This window comes from Bubalus kerabau, unplaced genomic scaffold (assembly GCF_029407905.1).
Source record: "Bubalus kerabau isolate K-KA32 ecotype Philippines breed swamp buffalo unplaced genomic scaffold, PCC_UOA_SB_1v2 scaffold_72, whole genome shotgun sequence".
NCBI classification, from domain to species: domain Eukaryota; kingdom Metazoa; phylum Chordata; class Mammalia; order Artiodactyla; family Bovidae; genus Bubalus; species Bubalus kerabau.
Window position 1 is genome coordinate 335530 of NW_026577926.1, and position 17347 is coordinate 352876.

Sequence of the window (17347 nt, forward strand, 5' to 3'; positions counted from 1 at the left end):
TAGTTTTCAGCCAGGGTGTATAAGTTCCAGCGTGCCGGTCTTGTCATCGTCATTACATCCATGGCAAAGTGTGGTATTCATGTTGACATTATTGAAAGGGAATTTTTTTAATTTCCTTTTCAGATTATTATCTGCTAATGTATACAGAGAACACTGTGTAATCATTCGTTTTTATCAGTTTGGACAGCTTGATAGTTGTCTTTAATTTCTTTCCTTTCTTATACTTTAGGATTTTCCGGGCACATACATGTACTGCCTCACCCCTAATCTCAGTCATGTGTGCAAAGAACTTCTGTCCTTTTATTTGTTTATTGATTTGTTGCAACATTGAATTCGTTTGGACTAGGCTGGGTCTCTGCTGCAAGATGGAAGTCGCTAGGACCTCTGGACTGCAGTCTGCCATCTCTTCCTGACCTCTTGTTGACCTCTGCAGAATCCTGGTTGGTGGGAGCTTGTTAGTTCCTTGTTCCTTACCAGGACCTCCTGTGGTAAGTGTTTTCTCTTCTCTGTTGCCTGGTAAGGGTGGATGGTCATTGGCATCCCAAAGCTAGCTAGAAGTCAATTATTTAGGCAGGCTTGTGCATAGATATGGGAGAAGGCAATGGCACCCCACTCCAGTACTCTTGCGTGGAAAATCCCATGGACGGGGGAGCCTGGTAGGCTGCAGTCCATGGGGTCGCTAAGAGTCGGACACCACTGAGCGACTTCACGTTCATTTTCACTTTCATGCATGGGAGGAGGAAATGGCAACCCACTCCAGTGTTCTTTCCTAGAGAACCCCAGGAACTGCGGGGCCTGGTGGGCTGCCGTCTACGGGGTCGCACAGAGTCGGACACGACTGAAACGCCTTAGCGGCGGCGGCGGCGGCGGCGGCAGCAGCAGCAGCAGCAGAAGCAGTGCATCGATATCAAAAGGGTTGAGAACAGTCAGGTAGGATCACATATGTCACCGTGAAACACTACTTCTCCACGTAGCCAAAGCTAACCAAAGATTTCTGTTCTAGGTCCACCTAGAAGAGATCACTTAGGAGGTAAAGAAACTGAAACTCCATTAGCAAAGGCAGTTCCACATCTCAAGAAAACTTGTGCTAGGCACAGAACTCTTTTCTGGGGGTCCACTTTCCCTACCACCTCCTTATCCCATTCTGTACCCATTCCTTTGCTTCTCCCATCCTGAAACTGCCACCTGTAAGACAGAACTACTTCGTTTTCCTTCCTCAAGTGCCATTGCATTCCACATACCTTCTTGTAATAACAAGTCATACATTTCCCTTCAGCAACCAAGAACTGACTTTTATACTGGCATTCGATATAGCGCGCCACCCCCCACCAACAAGAACAGAAGAGAACAAAACAAAACAAAACAATTGCTTTCTTACATTTAACATGTCAGGAAGGTGCCAGACACTATTCATGGAGAGTCAAAAATCTCTTTTGTTTCTGTGTAAAAGGGAGGTCCGTTCAAGTCGTGAGTGTTTCAGAACTTTCATTTCTTTGGAAATGACCTAGCTATGAAATACACTGTCGTCACTTAGTTTAGCACAAGGATAGAAACTCGGGGAACCAAAACACCTGGAGAAACGTTTTTCAGTTCAGTTCAGTTCAGTTGCTCAGTCGTGTCTGACTCTTTGGGACCCGGTGGCCTGCAGGATGCCAGGCTTCCGTGTCCGTCACCAACTCCAGGGGCTTGCTCAAACTCATCTCCATCAGGTCAGTGATGCCATCCAACCATTTTATCCTCTGTCGTCCCCTTCTCCTCTGCCTTCAGTCAAGACTATGAGAGGCAGATATTTTAGAGTATAATCATTGTTAAGAGTTTGTCTAAAAGCTCATATCACATTTACGTTTTTTTCTTTTGGTGTTGTCGTTTCCAGGTCCTTTCTTGCTGACAGGCTTGTGACAGATATAACAATAGAGCAATTTTTACCTCAAAGGAAACCTAGGCACTATGAACATGTTGTGCTTAATGTTGTTGACTCTTAGACATGTCTATAGTGGAGGAGCAAAACCAAAAATACTAGATATTTCATATTGACTAGTTCCCAGTTCACGGGACTCGGACGTTCATTTAGGTCAATGTTTTCTTGTATTTCCAGCAGTTTGATTTGGAAGCGCTGCCTTGTCTTGAGACCATTGAAATCAGAACTCAGAACTTGAGCAATATTATCAAAAACCACAAGGCTCACACTGACACATACCTAAATCCAGAGAGACAGACAAGACATCTTCCAGTTTTCCGCCTGAGATTTAAAATATTTCTTTGAGCCGGTCTCCTGGGGAGTGGGGGATGGGGGTGGGGGTGGGGGTGGCAGCGAGGCAGGCTTGGGTAACAAGCTAATTGTTGGTCATTGCATATGCAAAGAACCAGCTTTCCCGGTTCCAAGGAAAAAAGTTTCCTTGGTAACCAACTTTGTCTGGTTCTATAGACTCTCATGGCCCTCCTAGGTCAGGTCACCTTGCCTTTCTGTAGTCCTCGTTTGATCCCTAAATCATAGACAGCTTGGATTGTCCCTGTGGGGTGGATGTATTGTCCTCGTGTTTGAACTGGCGGCAGTAGCCAGAGCCTCTCCTGGAACCGGGCGTGGGGGCGGGGCTCACCGGGAGCCCCCGGTGAAGGTGAGCAGTGCGCCGCGCCAGGAGTGGGGCGAACCCTGGCGGCGTGGGTCGGGGTTCCGGTCGGGAGGGGGTGGGGGGCGGTCTCAGTTGTGTTCTCCGGGGTCCCCACTGCGGCTGGGAAGGCAACGGGAGCGCGGCAGGGGCGGGGCGAACCCGGGCGGCGCGGGGCGGGGTCCGGTCTCGGCTGGGGTCGGCTCCTGGCGGGGTGGGGGAGGGCTTCCCACTTGTGCTCTCGGGGGTCGCCATTGCGGCTGGGCACGCCCATTTCGTGCGCTCCTGGGTCCCCAAGGATCGGCATCCAGTGGGCGCAGCGGAGGGGTGCGGACCACGGGTCAGGGCACTGGGACTGCGTGGAGCAGGGAACCACGTATTCCGCCCTCTGTTGGCACATTCTCGGAGCTCCCCCACCTGGCGGTCGCAGAAAGGCCTCGCCTTTGGGGTCAAGGCCTTTACCGCTCCACCCCTCTGCTGAAAAATCTCCGAGTCTGCGCGGGTTTCCCAAGCAGCCTAGGGTCCGCTGGAAGTCCAAGGGACAGAACCCTGAATCTTGGCTGGCTGGCCCAGCCCTGCTTCTGGCACTTTGTAGGCCAGCGGGCCCTGGAGCACCTGCTGGGATGGGAAAGGGAAGGGTCCACGAATTGCACCCTAGAAACTTAGTAGGGTGCATGGATTTCAAACCCTGGTGGCCGCCCAGGCAGCAAAGAAGGGGGGAGGGCATCTTGCTGCCCTTTCATGGCCGAATCTGTGGCTGTCCTGCTGCGTGGGCCTTTTCAAGGGGACCTTGTGCAATAAAAGTTTGGTATTTTGGAACTGAATGATTAGAACTTGTAACCAGTTTAAATTATGTGGTGGTGTAATTCAACACAAAACAAAACCAAACCAAGCTCCAAGTGTTTGGCACAGGGAGGTTTCAATATTGAAGGCCTGTTTTCCTTCCACTGTGGCATTCTATCAAGAAGTGTGCGGGATTTTTTTTTTTTTTTTTTTAAAGAAAAGTGTTCGAAGTGAGGGAAACAGGAAACCCAGAGGTGCCCCTGTAGTTTGGGGAAGGCCTTAGGAGGTCACTTGGAAATGCTGCTGGCTGTGGGGGAGGGGGGCAGATGGGCTGTGCAGGCTTGTCCTTTGCATGCATGTTCTTGTGTGTGGAAACCCAACTCGGAGCCATCTCCTGATGTGTAAGCATTTCGCAGACAAACCTTGAGCTAAGCAATGCCTTTGTTCCTAAGGAAATGTTTGTCTTAAGCGATGTACATATCCTATGGATTTCCGCTGGACTCTGGCTTCAGGTCGGTTCCCCCAATAGGCTCAGAAACGACTTGAACAAAACAGTATGTTTTCCCCCTACCTTGTTCTCCTCATCTATGTTAAGGAAATGATATAGTTGCCTGGAATACTGCCTTTCTTCAAGATTCATGTCAATCAGTTTTTGGCCCCGGAGGACTCACCTGCGGCCAATGTGACCTCAAGGCATGTCGTGGGGGAGGGGCCTGGTGCCATTCCCTGAGACAGTGCCTTTCTTTCCTGAGCTGACTGCTAGTGCCTGTAGAATATCTGGCTAGAGCCCAGCAGGGCGTACACCCCGCCTCAAGTCTAAGTCAGCAGCTTTCTCTATCTCTTTTATACTTTAATAACAGTTGATGGCACAAAAGCTCTGAGCGATCAACTCATATCGAATCTTCATTTCAGATTGAAGATGCATTCCATGGGATTGCCATCCTAAGTCTTTCCATCGTTATGGAATATCTGTCCATGTATTCAGGATAGTTTTCAGCCAGGGTGTATAAGTTCCAGCGTGCCGGTCTTGTCATCGTCATTACATCCATGGCAAAGTGTGGTATTCATGTTGACATTATTGAAAGGGAATTTTTTTAATTTCCTTTTCAGATTATTATCTGCTAATGTATACAGAGAACACTGTGTAATCATTCGTTTTTATCAGTTTGGACAGCTTGATAGTTGTCTTTAATTTCTTTCCTTTCTTATACTTTAGGATTTTCCGGGCACATACATGTACTGCCTCACCCCTAATCTCAGTCATGTGTGCAAAGAACTTCTGTCCTTTTATTTGTTTATTGATTTGTTGCAACATTGAATTCGTTTGGACTAGGCTGGGTCTCTGCTGCAAGATGGAAGTCGCTAGGACCTCTGGACTGCAGTCTGCCATCTCTTCCTGACCTCTTGTTGACCTCTGCAGAATCCTGGTTGGTGGGAGCTTGTTAGTTCCTTGTTCCTTACCAGGACCTCCTGTGGTAAGTGTTTTCTCTTCTCTGTTGCCTGGTAAGGGTGGATGGTCATTGGCATCCCAAAGCTAGCTAGAAGTCAATTATTTAGGCAGGCTTGTGCATAGATATGGGAGAAGGCAATGGCACCCCACTCCAGTACTCTTGCGTGGAAAATCCCATGGACGGGGGAGCCTGGTAGGCTGCAGTCCATGGGGTCGCTAAGAGTCCGACACCACTGAGCGACTTCACGTTCACTTTTCACTTTCATGCATGGGAGGAGGAAATGGCAACCCACTCCAGTGTTCTTGCCTAGAGAACCCCAGGAACTGCGGGGCCTGGTGGGCTGCCGTCTACGGGGTCGCACAGAGTCGGACACGACTGAAACGACTTAGCGGCGGCGGCGGCGGCGGCGGCGGCGGCGGCAGCAGCAGCAGCAGCAGAAGCAGTGCATCGATATCAAAAGGGTTGAGAACAGTCAGGTAGGATCACATATGTCACCGTGAAACACTACTTCTCCACGTAGCCAAAGCTAACCAAAGATTTCTGTTCTAGGTCCACCTAGAAGAGATCACTTAGGAGGTAAAGAAACTGAAACTCCATTAGCAAAGGCAGTTCCACATCTCAAGAAAACTTGTGCTAGGCACAGAACTCTTTTCTGGGGGTCCACTTTCCCTACCACCTCCTTATCCCATTCTGTACCCATTCCTTTGCTTCTCCCATCCTGAAACTGCCACCTGTAAGACAGAACTACTTCGTTTTCCTTCCTCAAGTGCCATTGCATTCCACATACCTTCTTGTAATAACAAGTCATACATTTCCCTTCAGCAACCAAGAACTGACTTTTATACTGGCATTCGATATAGCGCGCCACCCCCCACCAACAAGAACAGAAGAGAACAAAACAAAACAATTGCTTTCTTACATTTAACATGCCAGGAAGGTGCCAGACACTATTCATGGAGAGTCAAAAATCTCTTTTGTTTCTGTGTAAAAGGGAGGTCCGTTCAAGTCGTGAGTGTTTCAGAACTTTCATTTCTTTGGAAATGACCTAGCTATGAAATACACTGTCGTCACTTAGTTTAGCACAAGGATAGAAACTCGGGGAACCAAAACACCTGGAGAAACGTTTTTCAGTTCAGTTCAGTTCAGTTGCTCAGTCGTGTCTGACTCTTTGGGACCCGGTGGCATGCAGGATGCCAGGCTTCCGTGTCCGTCACCAACTCCAGGGGCTTGCTCAAACTCATCTCCATCAGGTCAGTGATGCCATCCAACCATTTTATCCTCTGTCGTCCCCTTCTCCTCTGCCTTCAGTCAAGACTATGAGAGGCAGATATTTTAGAGTATAATCATTGTTAAGAGTTTGTCTAAAAGCTCATATCACATTTACGTTTTTTTCTTTTGATGTTGTCGTTTCCAGGTCCTTTCTTGCTGACAGGCTTGTGACAGATATAACAATAGAGCAATTTTTACCTCAAAGGAAACCTAGGCACTATGAACATGTTGTGCTTAATGTTGTTGACTCTTAGACATGTCTATAGTGGAGGAGCAAAACCAAAAATACTAGATATTTCATATTGACTAGTTCCCAGTTCACGGGACTCTGACGTTCATTTAGGTCAATGTTTTCTTGTATTTCCAGCAGTTTGATTTGGAAGCGCTGCCTTGTCTTGAGACCATTGAAATCAGAACTCAGAACTTGAGCAATATTATCAAAAACCACAAGGCTCACACTGACACATACCTAAATCCAGAGAGACAGACAAGACATCTTCCAGTTTTCCGCCTGAGATTTAAAATATTTCTTTGAGCCGGTCTCCTGGGGAGTGGGGGATGGGGGTGGGGGTGGGGGTGGCAGCGAGGCAGGCTTGGGTAACAAGCTAATTGTTGGTCATTGCATATGCAAAGAACCAGCTTTCCCGGTTCCAAGGAAAAAAGTTTCCTTGGTAACCAACTTTGTCTGGTTCTATAGACTCTCATGGCCCTCCTAGGTCAGGTCACCTTGCCTTTCTGTAGTCCTTGTTTGATCCCTAAATCATAGACAGCTTGGATTGTCCCTGTGGGGTGGATGTATTGTCCTCGTGTTTGAACTGGCGGCAGTAGCCAGAGCCTCTCCTGGAACCGGGCGTGGGGGCGGGGCTCACCGGGAGCCCCCGGTGAAGGTGAGCAGCGCGCCGCGCCAGGAGTGGGGCGAACCCTGGCGGCGTGGGTCGGGGTTCCGGTCGGGAGGGGGTGGGGGGCGGTCTCAGTTGTGCGCTCGGGGGTCCTCGCTGCGGCTGGGAAGGCACCGGGAGCGCGGCAGGGGCGGGGCGAACCCGGGCGGCGCGGGGCAGGGGTCGGCTCCTGGCGGGGGTGGGGCAGGGCTTCCCAGTTGTGCTCTCGGAGGTGGCCACTGCGGCTGGAAATGCCCCGGGAGCGCACCCTGGGCGGGGTAAAGCCGGGCTTCGCGGGTCGAGATTCCGATGGCTGTGGGTGGGGGTTTGGTCCCAGTTGTGCTCCCGGGGGTCTCCACTGCGGCTAGGAAGCCTCAGGGAAAGCGGCAGGGGCGGGGCGGACCCGGGCGGCGCGGGGCGGGGTCCGGTCTCGGCTGGGGTCGGCTCCTGGCGGGGGTGGGGGAGGGCTTCCCAGTTGTGCTCTCGGGGGTCGCCATTGCGGCTGGGTACGCCCATTTCATGCGCTCCTGGGTCCCCAAGGATCGGCATCCAGTGGGCGCAGTGGAGGGGTGCGGACCACGAGTCAGGGCACTGGGACTGCGTGGAGCAGGGAACCACGTATTCCGCCCTCTGTTGGCACATTCTCGGAGCTCCCCCACCTGGCGGTCGCAGAAAGGCCTCGCCTTTGGGGTCAAGGCCTTTACCGCTCCACCCCTCTGCTGAAAAATCTCCGAGTCTGCGCGGGTTTCCCAAGCAGCCTAGTGTCCGCTGGAAGTCCAAGGGACAGAACCCTGAATCTTGGCTGGCTGGCCCAGCCCTGCTTCTGGCACTTTGTAGGCCAGCGGGCCCTGGAGCACCTGCTGGGATGGGAAAGGGAAGGGTCCACGAATTGCACCCTAGAAACTTAGTAGGGTGCATGGATTTCCAACCCTGGTGGCCGCCCAGGCAGCAAAGAAGGGGGGAGGGTACCTTGCTGCACTTTCATGTCAGAATCTGTGGCTGTCCTGCTGCGTGGGCCTTTTCATGGGGACCCTGTGGAAGAAAAGTTTGGTGTTTTGGAACTGAATAATTAGAACGTGTAAAAAGTTTAAATTATGTGGTGGTGTAATTAAAACAAAACCAAGCTACAAGTGTTTTTCCAATGGAGTTCCTAATATTGAAGGCCTTTTTCCTTCCACTGTGGCATTTATCAAGAAGTGTGCGGGATTTTTTTTTTTTTTAAGGAAAGTGTTTGAAGTGAGGGAAACAGGAAACCCAGAGGTGCCCCTGTAGTTTGGGGAAGGCCTAAGGAGGTCACTTGGAAATGCTGCTTGCTGTGGGGTGGGGCAGATTGGCTGTGCAGGCTTGTCCTTTGCATGCATGTTCTTGTGTGTGGAAACCCAGCTCGAGCCATCTCCTGATGTGTAAGCATTTCGCAGACAAACCTTGAGCTAAGCAATGCTTTTTTTTTCCTGAGGAAATGTTTGTCTTAAGTGATATAAATATCCTATGTATTTCCGCTAGACTCTGGCTTCAGGTCGGTTCCCCCAAAAGGCTCAGAAGCAACTTGAAAAAAACAGTATGTTTTCCTCCTAGCTTGTTCTCCTTATCTATATTAAGGAAATGATATATTTGCCTTGAATACTGCCTTTCTTCAAGATTCAGGTCTATCAAATTTTGGCCCGGGATGACTCACCTGCTGCCAATGTTATCTCAAGGCATATCGTGGGGGAGGGGCCTGCTGCAATTACCTGAGACAGTGCCTTTCTTTCCTTAGCTGACTGCTAGTGCCTGTAGAATACCTGGCTAGAACCCAGCAGGGTGTACATCCAGCCTCAAGACTAAGTCAGCAGCTTTCTCTATCTCTTTTATACTTTAATAACAATTGATGACACAAAAGCTCTGAGCGATCAAACCATATCGAATATTTATTTCAGATTGAAGATGCATTCCATGTGATTGCCATCTTAAGTCTTTCCATCATTATGGAATATCTGTCCATGTATTCAGGATAGTTTTCAGCCAGGGTGTATAATTTCCAGTGTGCCAGTCTTGTCATCATCGTTAATACATGGCAAAGTGTTGTATTCATGTGGACATTATTGAAAGGGAATTTTTTAAAATTCCTTTTCAGATTATTATCTGCTAATGTATACAGAGAAAACTGTGTAATCATTCGCTTTTATCAGTTTGGACAGCTTGATAGTTTCTTTCATTTCTTTCCTTTCTCATATTTAAGATTTTCCAGGCACATACATGTACTACCTCACCCCTAAACTCAGTCATGTGCTCAAAGACTTCTGTCCTTATTTTTTGCAACATTGAATTCGTTTGGACTATGCTGGGTCTCTGCTGCAAGATGGAAGTCGCTAGGACCTCTGGACTGCAGTCTGCCATCTCTTACTGACCTCTTGTTGACCTCTGCAGAATCCTGCTTGGAGGGAGCTTGTTAGTTCCTTGTTGCTTACCAGGACCTCCTGTGGTAAGTGTTTTCTCTTCTCTGTTGCCTGGTAAGGGTGGATGGTCATTGGCATCCCAAAGCTAGCTAGAAGTCAATTATTTAGGCAGGCTTGTGCATAGATATGGGAGAAGGCAATGGCACCCCACTCCAGTACTCTTGCGTGGAAAATCCCACGGACAGAGGAGCCTGGTAGGCTGCAGTCCATGGGGTCGCCAAGAGTCGGACACCACTGAGCGACTTCACGTTCATTTTCACTTTCATGCATGGGAGGAGGAAATGGCAACCCACTCCAGTGTTCTTGCCTAGAGAAACCCAGGGACTGCGGGACCTGGTGGGCTGCCGTCTACGAGGTCGCACAGAGTCGGACACGACTGAAACGAATTAGCAGCGGCTGCGGCGGCGGCAGCAGCAGCAGTAGCAGAAGCAGTGCATCGATATCAAAAGGGTTGCGAACAGTCAGGTAGGATCACATATGTCACCGTGAAACACTACTTCTCCACTTAGCCAAAGCTAACCAAAGATTTCTGTTCTAGGTCAACCTAGAAGACATCACTTAAGAGGTAAAGAAACTGAAACTCCATTAGCAAAGGCAGTTCCACATCTCAAGAAAACTTCTGCTAGGCACAGAACCCTTTTCTGGGGGTCCACTTTCGCTACAACCTCCTTATCCCATTCTGTACCCATTCCTTTGCTTCTCCCATCCTGAAACTTCCACCTGTAAGACAGAACTACTTCGTTTTCCTTCCTCAAGTGTCAATGCATTCCACATACCTTCTTATAAAAACAAGTCATACATTTCACTTCAGCAACCAAGAACTGACTTTTATATTGGCGTTCGATATAGCGCACTCCCTTCCCCCACCCCCAAGAATAGAACAAAACAAAACAAAACAATTGCTTTCTTACATTTAACATGTCAGGATGGTGCCAGACAAGATTCATGGAGAGTCAAAAATCTCTTTTGTTTCTGTGTAAAAGGGAGGTCCTTTCAGAACTTTCATTACTTTGGAAATGACCTAGCTATGAAATACACTGTCGTCACTTAGTTTAGCCCAAGGATAGAAACTCGGGGAACCAAAACACCTGGAGAAACGTTTTTCAGTTCAGTTCAGTTCAGTTGCTCAGACGTGTCTGACTCTTTGGGACCCGGTGGCCTGCAGGATGCCAGGCTTCCGAGTCCCTCAGCAACTCCAGGGGCTTGCTCAAACTCATGTCCATCGAGTCAGTGAAGCCATCCAAACATCTAATCCTATGTCGTCCCCTTCTCCTCTGCCTTCAATCAAGACTATGAGAGGCAGATATTTTGGAGTATAATTATTGTTAAGGGTTTGTCTAAAAGCTCATATCACATTTACATTTTTTACTTTTGTTGTTGTCGTTTCCAGGTACTTTCTTGCTGACAGGCTTGTGAGAGATATGACAATAGAGCAATTTTTACCTCAAAGGAAACCTAGGCACTATGAACATGTTGTGCTTAATGTTGTTGACTCTTAGACATATCTATAGTGGAGGAGCAAAACCAAAAATACTAGATATTTCATATTGACTAGTTCCCAGTTCACGGGACTCGGACGTTCATTTAGGTCAATGTTTTCTTGTATTTCCAGCAGTTTGATTTGGAAGCGCTGCCTTGTCTTGAGACCATTGAAATCAGAACTCAGAACTTGAGCAATATTATCAAAAACCACAAGGCTCACACTGACACATACCTAAATCCAGAGAGACAGACAAGACATCTTCCAGTTTTCTGCATGAGATTTAAAATATTTCTTTGAGCCGGTCTCCTGGGGAGTGGGGGATGGGGGTGGCGGTGGGGGTGGCAGCGAGGCAGGCTTGGGTAACAAGCTAATTGTTGGTCATTGCATATGCAAAGAACCAGGTTTCCAGGTTCCAAGGAAAAAAGTTTCCTTGGTAACCAACTTTGTCTGGTTCTATAGACTCTCATGGCCCTCTTGGTCAGGTCACCTTGCCTTTCTGTAGTCCTCGTTTGATCCCTAAATCATAGACAGCTTGGATTGTCCCTGTGGGGTGGATGTATTGTCCTCGTGTTTGAACTGGCGGCAGTAGCCAGAGCCTCTCCTGGAACCTGGAGTGGGCGCGGGGCTCACCGGGAGCCCCCGGTGAAGGTGGGCAGCATGCCGGGACAGGTGTGGGTCGAACCCTGGCGGCGCGGGTCGGGGTTCCGGTCGGGAGGGGGTGGGGGGCGGTCTCAGTTGTGCGCTCGGGGGTCCTCGCTGCGGCTGGGAAGGCACCGGGAGCGCGGCAGGGGCGGGGCGAACCCGGGCGGCGCGGGGCAGGGGTCGGCTCCTGGCGGGGGTGGGGCAGGGCTTCCCAGTTGTGCTCTCGGAGGTGGCCACTGCGGCTGGAAATGCCCCGGGAGCGCACCCTGGGCGGGGTAAACCCGGGCTTCGCGGGTCGAGATTCCGATGGCTGTGGGTGGGGGTTTGGTCCCAGTTGTGCTCCCGGGGGTCTCCACTGCGGCTAGGAAGCCTCAGGGAGAGCGGCAGGGGCGGGGCGGACCCGGGCGGCGCGGGGCGGGGTCCGGTCTCGGCTGGGGTCGGCTCCTGGCGGGGGTGGGGGAGGGCTTCCCAGTTGTGCTCTCGGGGGTCGCCATTGCGGCTGGGCACGCCCATTTCGTGCGCTCCTGGGTGCCCAAGGATCGGCATCCAGTGGGCGCAGCGGAGGGGTGCGGACCACGGGTCAGGGCACTGGGACTGCGTGGAGCAGGGAACCACGTATTCCGCCCTCTGTTGGCACATTCTCGGAGCTCCCCCACCTGGCGGTCGCAGAAAGGCCTCGCCTTTGGGGTCAAGGCCTTTACCGCTCCACCCCTCTGCTGAAAAATCTCCGAGTCTGCGCGGGTTTCCCAAGCAGCCTAGTGTCCGCTGGAAGTCCAAGGGACAGAACCCTGAATCTTGGCTGGCTGGCCCAGCCCTGCTTCTGGCACTTTGTAGGCCAGCGGGCCCTGGAGCACCTGCTGGGATGGGAAAGGGAAGGGTCCACGAATTGCACCCTAGAAACTTAGTAGGGTGCATGGATTTCCAACCCTGGTGGCCGCCCAGGCAGCAAAGAAGGGGGGAGGGTACCTTGCTGCACTTTCATGTCAGAATCTGTGGCTGTCCTGCTGCGTGGGCCTTTTCATGGGGACCCTGTGGAAGAAAAGTTTGGTGTTTTGGAACTGAATAATTAGAACGTGTAAAAAGTTTAAATTATGTGGTGGTGTAATTAAAACAAAACCAAGCTACAAGTGTTTTTCCAATGGAGTTCCTAATATTGAAGGCCTTTTTCCTTCCACTGTGGCATTTATCAAGAAGTGTGCGGGATTTTTTTTTTTTTTTAAGGAAAGTGTTTGAAGTGAGGGAAACAGGAAACCCAGAGGTGCCCCTGTAGTTTGGGGAAGGCCTAAGGAGGTCACTTGGAAATGCTGCTTGCTGTGGGGTGGGGCAGATTGGCTGTGCAGGCTTGTCCTTTGCATGCATGTTCTTGTGTGTGGAAACCCAGCTCGAGCCATCTCCTGATGTGTAAGCATTTCGCAGACAAACCTTGAGCTAAGCAATGCTTTTTTTTTCCTGAGGAAATGTTTGTCTTAAGTGATATAAATATCCTATGTATTTCCGCTAGACTCTGGCTTCAGGTCGGTTCCCCCAAAAGGCTCAGAAGCAACTTGAAAAAAACAGTATGTTTTCCTCCTAGCTTGTTCTCCTTATCTATATTAAGGAAATGATATATTTGCCTTGAATACTGCCTTTCTTCAAGATTCAGGTCTATCAAATTTTGGCCCGGGATGACTCACCTGCTGCCAATGTTATCTCAAGGCATATCGTGGGGGAGGGGCCTGCTGCAATTACCTGAGACAGTGCCTTTCTTTCCTTAGCTGACTGCTAGTGCCTGTAGAATACCTGGCTAGAACCCAGCAGGGTGTACATCCAGCCTCAAGACTAAGTCAGCAGCTTTCTCTATCTCTTTTATACTTTAATAACAATTGATGACACAAAAGCTCTGAGCGATCAAACCATATCGAATATTTATTTCAGATTGAAGATGCATTCCATGTGATTGCCATCTTAAGTCTTTCCATCATTATGGAATATCTGTCCATGTATTCAGGATAGTTTTCAGCCAGGGTGTATAATTTCCAGTGTGCCAGTCTTGTCATCATCGTTAATACATGGCAAAGTGTTGTATTCATGTGGACATTATTGAAAGGGAATTTTTTAAAATTCCTTTTCAGATTATTATCTGCTAATGTATACAGAGAAAACTGTGTAATCATTCGCTTTTATCAGTTTGGACAGCTTGATAGTTTCTTTCATTTCTTTCCTTTCTCATATTTAAGATTTTCCAGGCACATACATGTACTACCTCACCCCTAAACTCAGTCATGTGCTCAAAGACTTCTGTCCTTATTTTTTGCAACATTGAATTCGTTTGGACTATGCTGGGTCTCTGCTGCAAGATGGAAGTCGCTAGGACCTCTGGACTGCAGTCTGCCATCTCTTACTGACCTCTTGTTGACCTCTGCAGAATCCTGCTTGGAGGGAGCTTGTTAGTTCCTTGTTGCTTACCAGGACCTCCTGTGGTAAGTGTTTTCTCTTCTCTGTTGCCTGGTAAGGGTGGATGGTCATTGGCATCCCAAAGCTAGCTAGAAGTCAATTATTTAGGCAGGCTTGTGCATAGATATGGGAGAAGGCAATGGCACCCCACTCCAGTACTCTTGCGTGGAAAATCCCACGGACAGAGGAGCCTGGTAGGCTGCAGTCCATGGGGTCGCCAAGAGTCGGACACCACTGAGCGACTTCACGTTCATTTTCACTTTCATGCATGGGAGGAGGAAATGGCAACCCACTCCAGTGTTCTTGCCTAGAGAAACCCAGGGACTGCGGGACCTGGTGGGCTGCCGTCTACGAGGTCGCACAGAGTCGGACACGACTGAAACGAATTAGCAGCGGCTGCGGCGGCGGCAGCAGCAGCAGTAGCAGAAGCAGTGCATCGATATCAAAAGGGTTGCGAACAGTCAGGTAGGATCACATATGTCACCGTGAAACACTACTTCTCCACTTAGCCAAAGCTAACCAAAGATTTCTGTTCTAGGTCAACCTAGAAGACATCACTTAAGAGGTAAAGAAACTGAAACTCCATTAGCAAAGGCAGTTCCACATCTCAAGAAAACTTCTGCTAGGCACAGAACCCTTTTCTGGGGGTCCACTTTCGCTACAACCTCCTTATCCCATTCTGTACCCATTCCTTTGCTTCTCCCATCCTGAAACTTCCACCTGTAAGACAGAACTACTTCGTTTTCCTTCCTCAAGTGTCAATGCATTCCACATACCTTCTTATAAAAACAAGTCATACATTTCACTTCAGCAACCAAGAACTGACTTTTATATTGGCGTTCGATATAGCGCACTCCCTTCCCCCACCCCCAAGAATAGAACAAAACAAAACAAAACAATTGCTTTCTTACATTTAACATGTCAGGATGGTGCCAGACAAGATTCATGGAGAGTCAAAAATCTCTTTTGTTTCTGTGTAAAAGGGAGGTCCTTTCAGAACTTTCATTACTTTGGAAATGACCTAGCTATGAAATACACTGTCGTCACTTAGTTTAGCCCAAGGATAGAAACTCGGGGAACCAAAACACCTGGAGAAACGTTTTTCAGTTCAGTTCAGTTCAGTTGCTCAGACGTGTCTGACTCTTTGGGACCCGGTGGCCTGCAGGATGCCAGGCTTCCGAGTCCCTCAGCAACTCCAGGGGCTTGCTCAAACTCATGTCCATCGAGTCAGTGAAGCCATCCAAACATCTAATCCTATGTCGTCCCCTTCTCCTCTGCCTTCAATCAAGACTATGAGAGGCAGATATTTTGGAGTATAATTATTGTTAAGGGTTTGTCTAAAAGCTCATATCACATTTACATTTTTTACTTTTGTTGTTGTCGTTTCCAGGTACTTTCTTGCTGACAGGCTTGTGAGAGATATGACAATAGAGCAATTTTTACCTCAAAGGAAACCTAGGCACTATGAACATGTTGTGCTTAATGTTGTTGACTCTTAGACATATCTATAGTGGAGGAGCAAAACCAAAAATACTAGATATTTCATATTGACTAGTTCCCAGTTCACGGGACTCGGACGTTCATTTAGGTCAATGTTTTCTTGTATTTCCAGCAGTTAGATTTGGAAGGGCTGCCTTGTCTTGAGACCATTGAAATCAGAACTCAGAACTTGAGCAATATTATCAAAAACCACAAGGCTCACACTGACACATACCTAAATCCAGAGAGACAGACAAGACATCTTCCAGTTTTCTGCCTGAGATTTAAAATATTTCTTTGAGCCGGTCTCCTGGGGAGTGGGGGATGGGGGTGGCGGTGGGGGTGGCAGCGAGGCAGGCTTGGGTAACAAGCTAATTGTTGGTCATTGCATATGCAAAGAACCAGGTTTCCAGGTTCCAAGGAAAAAAGTTTCCTTGGTAACCAACTTTGTCTGGTTCTATAGACTCTCATGGCCCTCCTAGGTCAGGTCACCTTGCCTTTCTGTAGTCCTCGTTTGATCCCTAAATCATAGACAGCTTGGATCGTCCCTGTGGGGTTGATGTATTGTCCTCGTGTTTGAACTGGCGGCAGTAGCCAGAGCCTCTCCTGGAACCTGGAGTGGGCGCGGGGCTCACCGGGAGCCCCCGGTGAAGGTGGGCAGCGTGCCGGGACAGGTGTGGGTCGAACCCTGGCGGCGCGGGTCGGGGTTCCAGTCGGGAGGGGGTGGGGGGCGGTCTCAGTTGTGCGCTCGGGGGTCCTCACTGCGGCTGGGAAGGCACCGGGAGCGCGGCAGGGGCGGGGCGAACCCGGGCGGCGCGGGGCAGGGGTCGGCTCCTGGCGGGGGTGGGGCAGGGCTTCCCAGTTGTGCTCTCGGAGGTGGCCACTGCGGCTGGAAATGCCCCGGGAGCGCACCCTGGGCGGGGTAAACCCGGGCTTCGCGGGTCGAGATTCCGATGACTGTGGGTGGGGGTTTGGTCCCAGTTGTGCTCCCGGTGGTCGCCACTGCGGCTAGGAAGCCTCAGGGAGAGCGGCAGGGGCGGGGCGAACCCGGGCGGCGCGGGGCGGGGTCCGGTCTCGGCTGGGGTCGGCTCCTGGCGGGGGTGGGGGAGGGCTTCCCAGTTGTGCTCTCGGGGGTCGCCATTGCGGCTGGGCACGCCCATTTCGTGCGCTCCTGGGTCCCCAAGGATCGGCATCCAGTGGGCGCAGCGGAGGGGTGCGGACCACGGGTCAGGGCACTGGGACTGCGTGGAGCAGGGAACCACGTATTCCGCCCTCTGTTGGCACATTCTCGGAGCTCCCCCACCTGGCGGTCGCAGAAAGGCCTCGCCTTTGGGGTCAAGGCCTTTACCGCTCCACCCCTCTGCTGAAAAATCTCCGAGTCTGCGCGGGTTTCCCAAGCAGCCTAGTGTCCGCTGGAAGTCCAAGGGACAGAACCCTGAATCTTGGCTGGCTGGCCCAGCCCTGCTTCTGGCACTTTGTAGGCCAGCGGGCCCTGGAGCACCTGCTGGGAGGGGAAAGGGAAGGGTCCACGAATTGCACCCTAGAAACTTAGTAGGGTGCATGGATTTCAAACCCTGGTGGCCGCCCAGGCAGCAAAGAAGGGGGGAGGGCATCTTGCTGCCCTTTCATGGCCGAATCTGTGGCTGTCCTGCTGTGTGGGCCTTTTCAAGGGGACCTTGTGCAATAAAAGTTTGGTATTTTGGAACTGAATGATTAGAACTTGTAACAAGTTTAAATTATGTGGTGGTGTAATTCAACACAAAACAAAACCAAACCAAGCTCCAAGTGTTTGGCACAGGGAGGTTTAAATATTGAAGGCCTGTTTTCCTTCCACTGTGGCATTCTATCAAGAAGTGTGCGGGATTTTTTTTTTTTTTAAAGAAAAGTG

At 50.0% G+C, this 17347-nt stretch overlaps 1 protein-coding gene across 27 annotated transcripts in view; it reads left to right on the top strand.

The window, feature by feature from the left end:
* Positions 1–17347, top strand: part of LOC129641115 (uncharacterized) — a 94605-nt gene that overhangs the window by 59028 nt on the left and 18230 nt on the right. For 2 of the 27 annotated variants that reach the window (XR_008709067.1, XR_008709070.1), the window contains exons 1-3: positions 9554–9887; positions 13952–14006; positions 14256–14445. The exons of 6 other annotated variants lie outside the window; for them this stretch is intronic. Coding sequence is in view for 6 of the 21 variants with exons in the window: in XM_055565900.1 (XP_055421875.1) it covers positions 9691–9887; positions 13952–14006 (252 nt within the window). In the remaining 15 variants the exon portion in view is untranslated. Of the gene's footprint in view, positions 1–8760; positions 9449–9492; positions 9888–13883; positions 14007–14255; positions 14446–17347 lie in introns of those variants that run through there. 19 more of the 27 variants (XM_055565897.1, XM_055565899.1, XR_008709076.1 and 16 more) reach the window with 18 other exon arrangements.